Raw genomic sequence first — 16,246 nt, 5'->3', positions numbered from 1 at the left:
CATCGGGTATCTTATTATCAGAACGTCATCATCCTCTCATGCTAGTCAAGTACTCACTGGGGTCATGAACCAAGGTCCAGTATATGAGGGTGATGACGAAGGCGAGGTCCGTAGCGACGTTCTGCGCCAGCCAGTATGCGCGGCAGAGCAGTGGTGTGCGCGGGCGCCGCGGCATAAGGGCGTCGTCGTCTTCGCATGCTGTGGGCAGAAAAATTACCATACATTGGGCTATATACATACTATCATTCATCTAGCTACATCACCAAACCTAAAGTGTAGGTAGGCAGAGATAATGTTTAAACAAAGTTTTGTGAAGTATAATGTGAGGACTCCCTAAAGAAATAACATAAACGACGATCCATAAACCAAACGGTTTCGTTTGTATTTATTGTATAGAAACATAATAAAAATACAATTTAATGAAAATAAACGAGATCACAGTTACTTAAAATAACATTAGGGCGCAACCCGCATAAGTTTTGGAGGATTATTAACATGTCTGTCACTGTCAAAACATTCCTGTCAAATCGATATATCATAATATAAATCAATAATTGGCCGGTTTAGTTGTCATGGGAGGCAAGAATGGGGAACCAATAGGGATAATTAGAGTGGTCTGACGGCCACTGCGGTCTTAATTGACGCGAAATTGTATCAATCGACCCCGCGACCCTGTCGATGACTTGAATTGGATGCCGAATACAAATAGAATACCCGAATTGGCTGTCGATTCATTGGACACTCCACGCCAATTGAAACTAACAATTTTGTAAATATAGTAAGATTCAGACAGAGATTGCACTTTCTCGTATGCTCGTCATTGCTTTAGACAGGACTATTCCCACCTTTAGTTCCCACAGCTACAATACCTGTGTAGCCAGGATCTACAGCTGTTACTTCACTGGATACATGATACTTGGTGTCTGTGATAATCAGGCTATATTTGTTGGAAATACCAGTTTCGATTGGCGCAGAGCGGAGCATGACTGTCTCCAAAAATTTATTTGAACGTCAGCGATGGCAATGATTTTGATAAAGTGCATTCGCTTTGAATTGAAATGATTTTATGACATTGATTGTTGAACCGCATTAATTTACAACCACAGACGATTTGCATTACCCTATTATGATGACAAGTTTTAATACTAGCAATTTATTTACAATACGAGTAGTTATCAGGATTTTATTGAACATGTTTGAGCCCACAACTTCGTAGGTGCGCATGCAATTTATTTTCGATTATTTAAGTTTTTTCGTACCAGAATTTGCAGTTGCATGACTGAAACTGACGAAAAATCTACGTCATAAAGCAAAGGGCTTACAACTTTAAGGTAATCAGATGTTTGATTATTGGATATTAATGTCATTTTTAGAGGCAGAACTGGTTCATATCTAATTTTTAATTTCAGCGCAGTAGAAATTTTACAAAAAAAACATATTTTAATTCATAAGTCCATCATATTGGAATGTTATCGGAGCTTGTTGCTAAGCTTCTATCAATGAGTCGTATAGATCACAAGACGGAAAATTTATGCGTTTACTTTTCCATGGAGTAAGTAAGGGAACGATTTGAAAAAACGTAATTGCTGAAACGTGTCCAGCAACGCAGGGGACACGACATTCATGTTTACGAGAACACGAGACCGCATGATTCGGTTAATTGATTCGCATGAGCCGCCTCAAGGAAACGCGCGCTAATAGGCGCACCCACGCGACGGCAGAATTGACCACTAACCGACATTACAGTTTCAGTTCTTGCCATGACGTTGCCATGGCCTTGGAGGGCGTTGACCTTCGGCTTGAAATTTTTAGAGCTTTTGTGTCAATCAGCTGATGGTGATGATTTAATTACAGATATAGGTAGAGCGTTTTCAGTATATTTTGGCATTTTAAAGTAGGTACCCCCTCTTGTTCGATACTTACCAAAGCAAGAGACAATGGATATAATCATACATACGTAACTACATGTATAAAACACATTTTATATTGTGCGTGGATTGGACCCGCAACGTTTAACGTGATAGCCTAGTTCTTAATAACCACACTAAATCGGACGTCTAATGACCTATTTCGCCATTAATGCCCTGTAATGTAAAAGAGTGTTGGTCTTTGTTAGAAGGTATTAAGAAGCATTTTTATACTTTCTCTGTTTTTTTTTCTGTCTGAAACGAGTAATCGCAAGATGTTGATTCTTAGAACTACTATAAAAGTAATCGTAACGATGGGAATAATCCTGGCATGTGTTTAACGCTTGTAGCTGTAACGTGAAACTGAAAACTAAACTTTGATCGGTTGTTAACCATTGCTCCTCGCTATTGACCTTGTGCGTGTCCAAACAAACATGCCCACGTCGACTCTACGTCATAATCACTTAAAAACTAATAAAAGTCCAATAGTCATCGATAGCCGCCATCACGGATGGTCATGAAATCTATTACAATCAATTGGAGTCAGCCGTTTACGGGACAATGATGATGGATTGTTTATGGTGACGATTATTGTATCACAACAATTAGAGATTTACGGCCTCAGAAATGACATTTTTTTTTTTTTTTTTTTTTATGTGATAGGAGGCAAACGAGCAAACGGATCACCTGATGGTAAGTGATTACCGTCGCCCATAGACACCCGCAGACCCAGGGGCGTTACAGGTGCGTTGCCGGCCTTTAAGGTAAAGATACGCTCTCCTCTTGAAAGCTTGCAGGTCGTATCCGTCCGGAAACACCGCAGACGACAGTCCATTCCACAGTTTGGTTGTACGGGGCAGAAAGTTTCTAGAGAAACGTACTGTTGTGGACTGCCAACCATCTAAGTGCTGGGGGTGGAAGTGCTGTCGGGTAGATCGGTGGCGAAAAGTGGCGGCAGGAATAAGTCCGGATAATTCTTCGGAGCACTCCCCGTGATACATGCGATAGAATATGCACAGTGAGGATACATCTCTACGCAGCGCCAAGGGGTCAAGCCGATCCGAAATGTCCTGGCAGTCAACGATTCGAGCTGCTCTCCGTTCAATGCGGTCCAGAGGGAGAAGCTGGTACTGGGGTGCACCTGCCCAAAGATGAGAACAGTATTCCATATGAGGCCGAACCTGCGCCTTGTAAAGTTGCAGACGATGGGCTGGAGTGAAATACCGACATTTAATATTATGAGGTATTTGGAGAACAATCCGGTTTGAAGGATTTTTCTAGGATACATCAATTGTCCTCATCTTATAAATGTATCATGTAGAGTAGAATGACCACCATACATTTTCAAAATCAAATTCAACATAGGCCTAGTATCTTTTCAGCAGGCAGATATAGTATGAGAAGCTCAGTTGACCTATAAAAACGAATCCGTAGCAACAACTGTACCAACGACGTTGACAATAGATGCTTCAAAGAATTTCCTCTGTCGTCCGGATGTATAATAAAATTTAACAACTCGCAGCAATGGACATTGTGTGCTCGTATGAACCGAGGCGATTTTCTATTGAGCGAGATCTCGGCAAATCTTGACAGCTATTGTGTCGGAGCTGACAGGATGTCTCCATACGGCATTTGGTTAGAGACGATCAAGTCATTGACTTTTGCAGAGCACGCAATAGCCACTTATCGGTTCCAATAACGAAGACAGCCTAACCATTGCCTCACAATTTTTTAAAGCTATAGTAATAAAAGAAATTACTTGGAAAACTTGAACATTTCAATTAAGTAACAACAAAAAGTGTTTTTTTAATATTTACAATGTCAATATTATAGTAACGTGTGATTTTGATTTTAATTTACAGTTTTAAGTTCGTACCGTACACACGCATAATATCCGCTTGCAATATCTGCGAATGAATGGAAGGCCTCAACCTTATGTTAACCTAGCTGTAAATAAAAGTCAAAACAATTGAAAAAGTGGGCGTGCTATGTGTAATTAGTTAGTAACTTACGATTATTGAAAGATTTCTGCGATCTATATCGGTGAACGACCGCCAACGCGAGTCCGGCCTGAAGAGCGATGAGCAGGAACCCCCAGTTGGTGAAATAGATGAACCATTTGAAGTAGTTGAGCTCCACTTTCGGGCCCTCGTACCGCGGCGGAAGTCGCTGGCACACGAAGCTGGCTATGCCCGTTGATACCACTGTTATGAACAGCAGCCATCTGAAAATTTGTTTGCATTAAATACTCCATCAAATTATAAATAGCTAAAGAATGGGAAACGGAGAAGGCAGAAAGAGATAAATGTAGAAACTAAACTTCTGTGGGTAGAGCTTTTGCTTGATTTTCAGCAACTTACTGAAAACCAAGTCCTTGATTACTAACAGGTTTTTACTTATTTACAGCACTTGGAACTATGAATTTAATTTTAATTATTGTTTAATGTAGTATACGAGTAGGTAATAAAAATATGCGTCTTAAAGATACTTTTTTTGTCCAAGCTCAATTGACTTCAAACAAATGAATAACGAAAGATTTGAGGAATTGGTCGTTGAGAAAAAAAAAACAACGCAGTTTCTTGATGGCCAGGGTCGCGCGGCCAAGGACGCCGCAACAGTTATGGTATCTTAAACTACAAGTTATCTAGATACTCCTAATAATTATGAAACATTCGCGCATCTGTCAAAGCAATCGTCATTTGTCTTCACCTGTACAAAAGGTAGGTATGTAGTGGAAGGAGTGTGGCCGGTCTGTCACTGGCAGCACGCGACTGATGCGCGAATAATGTAGATTGTAGGTACTCCTAATTAAGAAACATTCGCGCATCTGTCAAAGCGATCGTCTTTTACTTGTCTTCACCTGTACAAGAGGTATGTCGTGGAAGGCGTGAGTCCGTTCTGCCACTGGCAGCACGCGAACTGGTGCGCGGGCGCGTGGTCCAGGTTGAGCGCGCGCCGGCTCGCCTGCCAGATGCGCCCGAGGGTGGCGGGCTTGCACGCCTTCTTCTGCATTGCTGTAACAAGTAACTAACTTGAAATCCAACGACATAGTAAAGATAGAACCTAGTCAGAAAGAGGACTAAGAAATAATATTGTAGTGTGCTGGGAGTGGCGAAGACTCCACAATTATTATGAGTGACCGTCGGCGATATAAAAGTGTTTTCTGTAAATACAAAACCACACATTGAGAAGATGATGACAGAACTTTTTACTAGGGAAATTCCTTATGAATTAAAGTTACTTTGGTTGTAATCTGTCAGGAATATTTTTCGGTCTCGAGCGGAAAGCTCAAAGCCCTCTTTCTTAGAAGTGAGTTCGAAGAAACCCTCTGAAAAAATTAACTAATTGATCCGTCTAGTTTAAAAGATCATAGACAGACGAAGAGACTTTCATAATACATAATATACTATGTGTCGGCACTTATTTAAGTTGACAACAAAGTTTAGGTAGCCGCAGGTGGAGATCGGTAGGCTATTTTCGCCATAGCGATAAAGTTTGCAACGGTCATGCGCCGGCGCGGGCGCGGCCGCAATCAATGGAGACATTCAGTCAATTAGAGAAGAATACGTTACATTGCTGTGATAACAGCCGCAGACGGCCTGCCACAAAGCACCCAGTGTGGAATCAATCAAACCCCGCGATAAGCAACAGAAAGTAAGATTCAATTTGCTCAGTGTCATTCGAACGACTTTGTTGACTTTGATATCGAGATACTGTTTACTTTGTGACGGGTAATCAATGTGGAGATTAAATTGTTGTGGGCGTCAGGAATGACGTTGTTTTAATTAAGTGCATAAGTAGGTACCAAGTATTTAACGAATTTAGATAATATATGTGAGTTATTCAATACTATTTCGCTATCTACTACAAAGCAATATTATTTTTATTACAAAGTAGGTAGGTACATAAGTACGAGTAACAGTGATAAATTATTTAAAATACTTAACTGTATAAAACTTCCTGTATGTGTGTATTGGTAAAAACATTTCTATGATCTATGACATCGATATTATTATGCCTCACTTTCACTGTATTTTTCCCATTTTTTATGTTATTACAAAATGTGAAATAACAGCTAACAGAACATGGGGACAGTGATCTAAGTTTAGAAGATTATGGTTTTTGCTACCAGCCGATTTCTTACAAGCTCGTGTGTTGTACTCTATTTGTGCAATAAAAATTACATTCAAAAAGACTCACTGGCGTTTGTTAGATAAAGTTGTTATTTCATTTCATCGAAAAATTGCATTCATTAAAGTATTTGAGTCTCGAGTTTTCTCTGTAGCCGAAAGCATTTATTGGATTCTAAGAAGTTTTATTAACAAGCTCGTTAAGTTAGCCATTGGTTTGGGATTGGCAGTCGTTGCAGGTCTTGTATGCAGACAGTTCAAGTGGCGGGACTTTAGTCAATTGACAGCAGAACACCCAGTTATTATTTTAAAAGTTTTTGTCTCGTCTGATCTGTTACTCTATAAGTACTAGTATTTTTTAGTATAGGGTGTGTCATAATTATGACACTACTAATCTAATCCTCATTGCTTCATTATTGTAATTTAATCATTATTCTGTAGGTAATACTTAATTCTGGGATCAGCATTAGGTATTTGCAAGTATTATAGGCAGTTCAGTCTGTTTAAAATGATGAAAGAACGAATGATGCTTTACCCTAAGATAAGTAACCAGAGCCAAGTCAGCTTTCATGTGGTGTGGTGTGGATCTGATACAGGAATTTCAGACAGCAAAGTCTGCCTCAACTTTTTAATTGACGCGAATGGCCAAGGAATACTGCACTTCGGCCTGCAGTTATGCTTCGGATCAGTATCTCCAGGATCTGGCAGACAGTTCAAGTGGCAGGTCATTGGCTCATCAGGCCGTAATTGTCGGCTGAAGCTGAGCCGGCTCAACTGAGGCCACCTGCACCGTCTATTAATTAACCAGTTAACAAATGGCATAACAATTATGGCGAATGTAATAAACGATTGCCCGTAATGCTAAATTGGAGTTATCAATATTTACAAGGACGTGTCAAAAATAATGCCATATTAATTACGCATATGCATTGGAAAGACGTATATGATGACGTCAATAAAGATTACATAACTTTTTTCTAGTTTGTCCAGAAACTGGTATTGTTTTTAATGTTTTCATGCTAAATTATGATGAACATTTTTATTTGAAAGTGTAAAGAGGATGTGTAGTAAGAGGTTGACAATTGTGTACCTATCACTCACCTGGCCTGTACAGCAATGCTGTACAGTAACACCAACTACGAGTATTTAACCAGAAAGTTTAACGAGACTGTATTTAATTAATTTAGGAAGCTCCTGTAAAACGCGCACGCATTCATTCATTCACAGCTGCGTTCATTCACGATCGAAATAAAAGGGCGGGAAACGATCACAATCAGATAAAGATCAAGGCCGTCTAGGCATTGTGGCAAACATAATAATAAAAATGTCTGCATAAGTACATTCATTATTTAGTTGTTCAGCTGTCGCACACGGCTTATACGGCGCAAACGATTCCAGAGAAATGTGATGAGCAAATTATAAAATTATATTGAATTGTTTTGGATGATATTAAATATTGGTGGGGTTAGCTTTGCTTGGTAATTGTTGATCAACGAGTTAGAGTTATCTGCTGGTCTCATGTGCCTAATTACAGTTTTAAATATGAATGTCCTTTTGAAACAAATCGGTATTAGGTTAAGGCACTGATAAATTTTCAATTGTTGTATATTGCTGAATTAATACAATTTTTTTTAAATATTAGTAATTTGTTATTGCACAAATTTCTAATACTCTAAGCCAAATATGCGTGTACCACGAGTTCCCCACAATAGTCGAGCGGCGGCGGAGACCGAATCCGCGTTCCCCGGATCACGAGTCGTCCAGTCCGACCCCTTCCCCGTTCGGCTATCGTGAATTCAAATTTTTATAAAGTATCTAAATTACATGATGTGACATTATTGTACCTAGGAATCAATTAGCGAACATGACTAACAGTTTTTGTGTGGGCACTATTTTTGGGATAGCATTTATTAATCCATTTGATAAGTGGGTCGCAGCTTTGCCATCATGTTATTCACACAGCTCGCTCTTTTTTCAATCGAAGACGAATTGCTAGCCTCTAGTCATCGCTACCTATTTAGGTTTCAATGATTCGCTGTCAATTGGTTTTAATAGAAAGTCATAAATTATGTCGTAAAATTGGTGTTAGCACGCGTTTTCACTAGCCTGACCTTCATTCATAGACAAATGAGAATGACAGGCTTCTCAGAGATTTCACGAGACCATCAGAAATCATTTGACTGATGGCTTGTCTCCAAGCACGATACAAGGCTCAATTTTTTGAAACACTGTCTCAAGTTTCTCAAATAGGTAATAATTATTTATTAATTCTGAGAGACCACGTATGCCGCCGCCATTATAATGATTAGTCACTGAATAAGTTTAGTTAGTTAAACGATTTTCCATTGCAATACTGACGAGCCGATTCTGTCAATGAATTTTGATCTATAGAACTGTCATTTAATTGTCAATCAATCATACTTTTGCATAAAAATAACAATGTGTTTGAAACTCTATTGGTGTCAGTCGTATTTTATGGTAATTAATGATGGCATAGATAAGGATTCATCACTTGTTTGCCATTTTCCGGATTTGCGTGGTATGTATTTAGTCTATTAAACTAATACTCGTGTAAAACTATACACTATGACCTTAAGCAGGTCTATTTCTACTAGTCCTATTTTGGGAATACTACCACAGGTAGTTTGCCCCAACATGGGATGCCCAGTAACTCACGTCAAAAATAAAATACCCTGAGGCTAAACGCACCATAACACATTAATTTTATTAAAATTTGTATAATTTAAAATATTTAAATCGATTTAATTATAGTAATTACGGATGGGAGCAGTGTGGTGGGCCGCATGTGTAACGCGGTGTAGGTGAATATTAGCCTCGCGATTCAATGAATGGAATTAAAATATAGGCACGAAATAAATAGGTGTTCTTGTGAAGATTTTTATATGTATAACTGGGCCCTTTAATGATATTTATCTGTGATAAAAAATAGCCAGTGCCAGTATTTTCTATTCATAATCTATTTGGGTAAAGTAAAAATTTTTAGGGATATTTTTGTCAATGCCTACTTCAATCATGTCAAAAGTCGGAATGAAAATGATAAATCCATTACACAGGCGTAACTTTCTGCCATTGATCAAATAATTCAAAAATGTTTACTCATCGTAGGCGTAGGTATCCACCGGATTGAATTCGATTCGCTGACATTCCAACATGCCACTGTATGTTTACCAAATGGGGAGGATAAGTAAATTGTTTTTGATGTCATTCGATCCTTTAGCGCGTACACAAAACATTAAAAAAATGAGCACGTAAATTTTTCAGCTTGGCAACAATACATTTTTCAGCTGAAAATCGTATTAACAGATGCACCTACTAAATTAAGATATTTAGAAGCTAAAAAGTAATAAATTTAATTATTTTTAGAGATATTTCAGAAGTATTTTCAATTATACAAAATAGACTTCTTTTTCTTTTTTGTAACATAAATTCAACGTCGTATTATATCGTAGTCAATAGGCAGAAGATTGCATACTTTAGTATAACTGTTACTAACGAGATAGTGCTGATGTTAAAGACATGTGGTCCGGATGAAATTACTTAACGCTTACTAATCTCAAAATAAAATCATCTAACTCGATGCCTTGCCAATAGAGAGGCCATAATTTTTCAGCTTTGGCAATAACTCTTGAACATGTTTGGAAACTCCACCATATTGGTAACATGACGTTTGATTTAAGTATGTAGGTACCGTGAAAAATAATAATAAGTAAATCTATGACGCAAGTAAAACCGTATTAAAAGGGATAATTTTAAATCATCTACGGTCAGCCTATCTGCATCCCAAGTAACACGCAATCTGTATATTCACTGAAGTTAAGATTGATTTACGTTTTAAAGTCAGACTATCACTTTAAATCAGTTTTGACTTAGTTTAAATGCTTTTGAGTAGAATGCGGTAAAATTTACAATGCATGAAGCTATTATACGGTCTAAAAAAATTAAGTTAATTGGCTTATAATCATACTAAAACATTAATTACTTTTAATATACAGCACCTTTAACAGCATTTACACTAACACAAAGGTTAAAACCGTATATTAGTAAATAAGAAAACCTAATGCATTAAATAAACGTTGTCGAAATATTCTATAGTGCATTCAGATATATTAACACATTTTACAGATTGAACGCATTTTTATGATCTTTTCTTATGCTTATTTACTGCTCAGCATTAGCCAAACATTTACTAAAGTTTTAGCTCTGTTATCTTCTTATTTTATTGTTACTTTAAAGCTTTTAGCACTATTTAGATAAATTAAAAAAATATTTTATTACTTTAGGTCATAATTTGGCCATAAAACCACGAGCCGTATGATTATATTCATTTGTGCGTTAGTAGGTCCTGTATATTCATTAGAAAATTTATGTCGAACGTGTCACGTTATTGACATGAATAAACAGTGGAAAAAGACTTAAGGCCGGGTTGCACCAACTTACTTTAACAAACGTCAAAAATCTGTCAAACCCCATACAAAAAACATCGGTTATCGTCATAGTTACGGTCAAAGTTAGGTGGTGCAACTCAGCCTAAGAGAACAGGTGGAGTAAAGAGAAAGATAAAGACGGAATATTCAAACTTTATATTTGGTTTAAGAAATGCAAAACGTGTTCCAAAAAATGATACACCTCATACACAAAATACAGTACAATCGGTTGTTGTGTGAGTCAAGAAGTTCCGTAGAACATTCCTTCATCCCTTTCGGTCGTTTGCACTATTTTAAAAGGCATCTGAAAAAAAAAACAAATGAGCTTATTTATGACTTAATAGAGAAGTAGGTACCTGAAAACTAAAATTTAATAATTACCCGTATAACGCATACCCTTAAAAAAACGACTACAGCAACACTACTAACTAGTTACAAAAAGTTCCTTTAAATTATTACTATTACAATGAGCGAAAAATAAGATAGGTAGCTATATCGTGTTTCATTACAAATTACATTTGTAGTGATAATGATTTTATACTTAACACTTGTCAAACTAGGTACCTACCTAATTGGAGACAGATAAAATTGAAAGACGTGGAGTAGGGGATCATGACGTGATTAAAGGATTCTAAATTATTGTTTCGGTACCCTGATTAACACTAAAGCAATCCATTTTTGTGACGTTTAAACCTAATGAACATTATAACATACCTAAAAAGTGTTACAGTAATGCTAAAGATATCACTTAGATATTTTATATGTAGGTTGAATGACTTAACCATTTTCTTTTTACTATAATAAGACTGACAACATTAAAAGACACTAGTTGAATGTTTAAAACATTAATATTATCTGACGCCATTTGCTTTCTGTTTTCTCTAACTTAGAAAATAAAATTATAATACACATATGCATGAAATACTACTTATTATCCTTTTCTTACAAGCGGAGTATCGATAGAAGCAATTTTATAAGTTAAAATTAATCAAATCGTTAAAAAAATTACAAAAAGTGTCATATGTCGATTCTAAATTTGTCCCTATTTTATTAAAAAAAGGATTTCTGTGAGGGCGCGTGAATTATAAACCACAAACATATATATATTTTCACATAAGACTAATACTCCCAGCTCATTTTCATTCTTGAAACAAAAGAAAAGATACTTACCTTATGATAAATTATTTTAAATAATGACATTAAAACATCTCCTCACAACACCATTGCACTGCAATACTCTAAACGAAAAATAATCAAATCGGACAATAAAATGCGATAAGTTTTTTCGAATACTTTCAAACAAACAAAATAAAACGTTCAGCCTTAGAATAAAACGTAACTTTGGCATTGTAATTCTGAAAGCTGTTTCAAAGCTGTACTAACATCTAATAAAATGCTTTTTACATTAGAATATGCTGTCTAACAACTTTACTAATGTCTGTCTTCAATAACATTATAAGCGCTGGTTAGCAGCACTAATAATATTTAATAATGCTCAAAGCCGTATTATTTGGGGCCCAAATTGCGCTTACAAGACACTTATAGACTTTTATACGGCTGATATAGTGCTACATATGCTGCTCATATACTGCTCTGCACGTAGGTTCATGCTGTTGTACGCTTCTTATAATTGTGTTTTGTGTTACTTGGGATGTTACGTGCGTTCGGGTAAATTAATGTTTAAGAAACAGTTACGTATCATTTGAGTTACAAAGTAACGTAATATACAAAACTGTGAATAAATGGAAATATAAGCACGTATAAGTGAAACAAATGAATATCGGTCAAGAGCGAGTCTGACTCTCATTTACTATCATGAGTAGCCAAGTTGGTATAGTCAGCGTCAAGTAGGTAGTTCGTGACGCCGAAAGTGGGCAAAAAGTTGACAACACTACCATAATCCATAGAAATAAAAAAATGTTGCGAACTTTTTGGCTACTTTGGGTGATAAGAAGGACTATGTATTTGACGCTGACTGTACCATGCTGTAGCATCATTAAATTACTTAAGTTATGTTGTATTTTGTTTTTGCGGTTCTTGTACTTGTATGTAGGTAACCTAAGTTAGTATTTGCCCAATAAAACTTATCTTTAGAGGGCCAGCCCGTCCGGCATGCGGAATGCTAGCCAGCTGCAAAGAATGCTAATAACCTTGCAGCATTTTTTCGAAACCTTAGAGTAGCAGGCCGATAGCAAGCGAACTGCACAGATGGCTTTTTTAACTGTAATTTTGCATCCTTAATGCAGCTATAAATATTTAATACATTTATGGTGCAGGTCTGTGTCCCAAGTAAGTATTATTTTGCACCTGACTTTTTTTGTTTTTTTTTTTATAAAGAAAAATATCATAACATGTGTGCCTTTTGATAATCAAGATGGATTAAAAATAACTTTTTTATTTACCTAATTAAAAGAAAAAATAACATGTAAACAGTTTTATTTTTAAATAAATACGAGTAGAAAGAAATTAATCACTTGCCTAAATCATGTTTGAACTGGGCAGACCACACATAGGGAAAAATTAGAAACTTTTTGAATTTAATTAGGTTGAACTTAAAAATCATTTTTCATAACACGTTACTGCACAATTCACTTAAGGGAACATATTTTTACTGTCGTCTCTGCAAGCTGATAAAATTATGGTCAATTACATGCTAATTAGAAACGACTATAAAGTTCGGGTTATTTTATTACTAGAGTGTAGAGGGTTCTGTACATTTTACAGTACGTTTTTTTTACATGTTTTTATAAGTGTTTTTTAGATTGCTTGTATACTCATACAACGCTATTTAAATAACTTCGTAAGGAATATACCTACCATATGAGTAAATCTTTCAAAAGTTTTTTTGATAGGCATTTTAAACTGAAAATAAAAGAATAGTCGTTCGTTTAAATCAGACAGACAGACATAGTCCAATAGGGGTTCAGGCATTATTATTATGAGGTGTTAGAATTTTCTAAAATTTTGCGGAACCCTTACAAAATAAATTAGCCTGGATTTCCATGTATGGCATTTGACTTTTCAAAGAAATGCCAAAATTCTAAAATGAAAATCAAAATTATCTTTATTTGTGTAGACTAATTAAATTAGTATAGTCTTTTTCACCTAAGATGATCCGTATGACGTTTCGAGTTTGAAAGATTTAGAGATGTCTCATACTCATACCTAACTAAACCATAGCGATTTATCTATCGATTTTTTTCGAGAGTTAGTAAAACCTACTTTTAGAGAAATATTTTGTATAGGTGTTATTTAACAAAAAACATGTTTTTTTTAATTACAAATATTATTGTAACAATTTTTTATTGATAATATTCAAATTTCATGGTTCGTGTTCAAAAAAACGATTCCTAAAAAGTACTCGTTCTGTTTCTTTAAATTAAAAACTATTAATTTATTTTCAATGCGTTTATTAAAGTCAATAATCTAAAAATATAGTTGATTTTTGTGATGTTTTTAATGACTAAGTATTCACTGCAATCGATTAATGAACCGCGGATATAATCGATTTTATTATACAAGAAATACCCCAGCACTAAATCTATTCCGTTTCACACATTGCGTACGTTAAATAAAAAATATTTTTACATCGTATTTAATTAAAATATAATCAATAGACTCAGATTTTACTATATATTTCAAGACAAGTAGTTTATTTTTTTTTTATTATATTGCTAATAAAATACAAACATTTTTTCAAAAATATTCTGCATATGTAGTATGCGTAATATGGATAACCTTGAAGTGTCATACGGATCATCTTACGTGAAAAAGACTATAGGTACTTAAAAATCGTCAAATGCTCTTCAGGTTATTCTATTAAAATAACTCAAATATGCTTGTATTGTAAACCATGATACCTTAATAGATTAATTACATTTTAAAATTGTACCTATTCATGACTGTACCATACTGATTATTATAAAATTACATTAGATTCTTTTTAAAAGTAAAGGTATTTTTATTATTATTCCTTTTACTTATGGAATAACTTATTTATACCTACATGATGTCCAAATCAGCTGTTATGATTTATTGTATGAAGAACTAGTCATGAGCTCTCTGAGATAAATTCGTATATTTGTAGCGATTCTGACTACAAGTCACCTTTCCATTTTTGACATTTCATTTATAAATTGGTTGACTAGGTAAATACTATGATATGTCATAGATATAGATATTTTTAAAACCAACACGTTTTAAGTTAACATTTTAAATAAAATCAATTTATTTATCTTAAATGTATATGCCATTTAAGATAAATAAATTGATTTTATTTAAAATGTTAACTTAAAACGTGTTGGTTTTAAAAATATATAATCAGAAAGACTAATATAAATTATTATTGATGTTGTTCAAGGTATGGCGCAAGGATTTACTCACATAAATCAAATTTGGGGAGCTTCATCCTGAGGAGACACGGGAGCCGCAGCGTCCAGCACAGGTTCGATCGCACGAGTAGCCCGACGCATTCAAAATGCCACTAGCGCTTCGTTTTTCATCGTCGTGTTTTATAAACGAAAACAATGCGTTTGATTCGTGTTTCGCGATGTTTTTAAAAGGTGCGATGCATTCGATACGCGCGCATGTGCGGCAAAATCGGTACTCGGCCCGCGACTGGCGCAGAGGATGTATCGACGCGCCGATGTGCGGACTCCGAGCGCTGTCTCGATTAAAACTAATTCCTACGATTAAGGCCTACGTCCACGATGCTGCGAGTCAGTCTCTAGGAAAGCTAAGTCTGAAACTATAGCTATAATATATGTCAAAGCGATAATCGCAGCGATTTGGGCACATGTTACGTGAGAAGCGACATCTGTCAGCTGATGTTAGACGCGACGGCTGGGTGGTGCATAAATTATGCGGCTTCACAGCGGTATAATTGATTTGATCGAAGTTATGTAAGTTAACTTGCGAAGGGTATCGCATTGACGAGTACTTTGAGGTACTTACAGAACTAATAAATATTGAGAAAAGACTGATTGCGCAAAACCCCAAAATTAGGTGTCATTTTCACTGAAAGAATTTTGAACCTTAAAATAAAGATTTCATTCTTGCTTCATAATATTTTCCTTTTTCAGCCTTTGAATTAAAATATTAATACATTTTTCATTTAAGTAGGTAAGCAGGTAAGTAAGAAGGAAAGATTGTATTTAATTAAGTACCTTATTATACTATTAATTTCAGTAATTGTATGGGCACTGGAAATACCCGTAAATTTCCTCATCTCTCGTTATCAGCAACGGTATAAACCGCCTGATAACGTTCAGCCGGCCCTGAATTGCACCTATTGTAGTGGGCGAAGGGCTTTAGGTGTCAGTTCCGCGGTCCCAATCACGGGGCATCACTCGCCCTATCTTTGATATCGGAGTGACCACAATGACACTTAATATGGACAAATGTCCTGTTAATTTGGTGCGATTGGCCGCAACGGGTGTGGACGAATTTTGATTCTAATGGCCAATTTCATTAATGATGTCAAGGCCAATGGAAAAACATGTTGCGTTTCAGTCACACTAGATAGCTACGAATATACACGCACTAGCATTTAGTACATATTCATACATGTTAAATATAGATCTACAGCAAACATTTAAGCTGAGTTACTCAACACCCAACTTTGACCGTAACTTTAACGATAACCGGTGATTTTTATATGGAGTTTGACAGATTTTTGACGTTTGTTACAGTCAAAGTAAGATTGTGCAACCCAGCCTTAGTCTCTTCATAATTATGTGTAATGTTTATCCAAAATTATAACTGA

At 35.8% G+C, this 16,246-nt stretch overlaps 1 protein-coding gene and 1 long non-coding RNA gene across 2 annotated transcripts; both read right to left on the bottom strand.

Moving 5' to 3' along the window:
* Positions 1–28: 28 nt before the first annotated feature.
* LOC135087930 (protein rolling stone-like) lies at positions 29–15,118 on the bottom strand. Its single transcript, XM_063982823.1, has 4 exons — positions 14,866–15,118; positions 4,768–4,921; positions 3,920–4,131; positions 29–198 (listed from the first exon to the last, which is right to left on the bottom strand). Exons 1-4 carry the CDS (start codon positions 14,888–14,890, stop codon positions 29–31), a joined length of 561 nt encoding a protein of 186 aa, XP_063838893.1. The 5' UTR covers positions 14,891–15,118.
* LOC135076102 (uncharacterized) lies at positions 10,624–11,482 on the bottom strand. Its single transcript, XR_010258179.1, has 2 exons — positions 10,864–11,482; positions 10,624–10,786 (listed from the first exon to the last, which is right to left on the bottom strand). It is a non-coding gene; the product is annotated as an uncharacterized LOC135076102 (long non-coding RNA).
* Positions 15,119–16,246: the final 1,128 nt, after the last annotated feature.

The sequence above is a fragment of the Ostrinia nubilalis genome, chromosome 1, assembly GCF_963855985.1.
Source record: "Ostrinia nubilalis chromosome 1, ilOstNubi1.1, whole genome shotgun sequence".
NCBI lineage: Eukaryota > Metazoa > Arthropoda > Insecta > Lepidoptera > Crambidae > Ostrinia > Ostrinia nubilalis.
The sequence above is the reverse complement of the archived record's forward strand: the minus strand, read 5'-3'. Positions and strand labels throughout refer to the sequence as shown.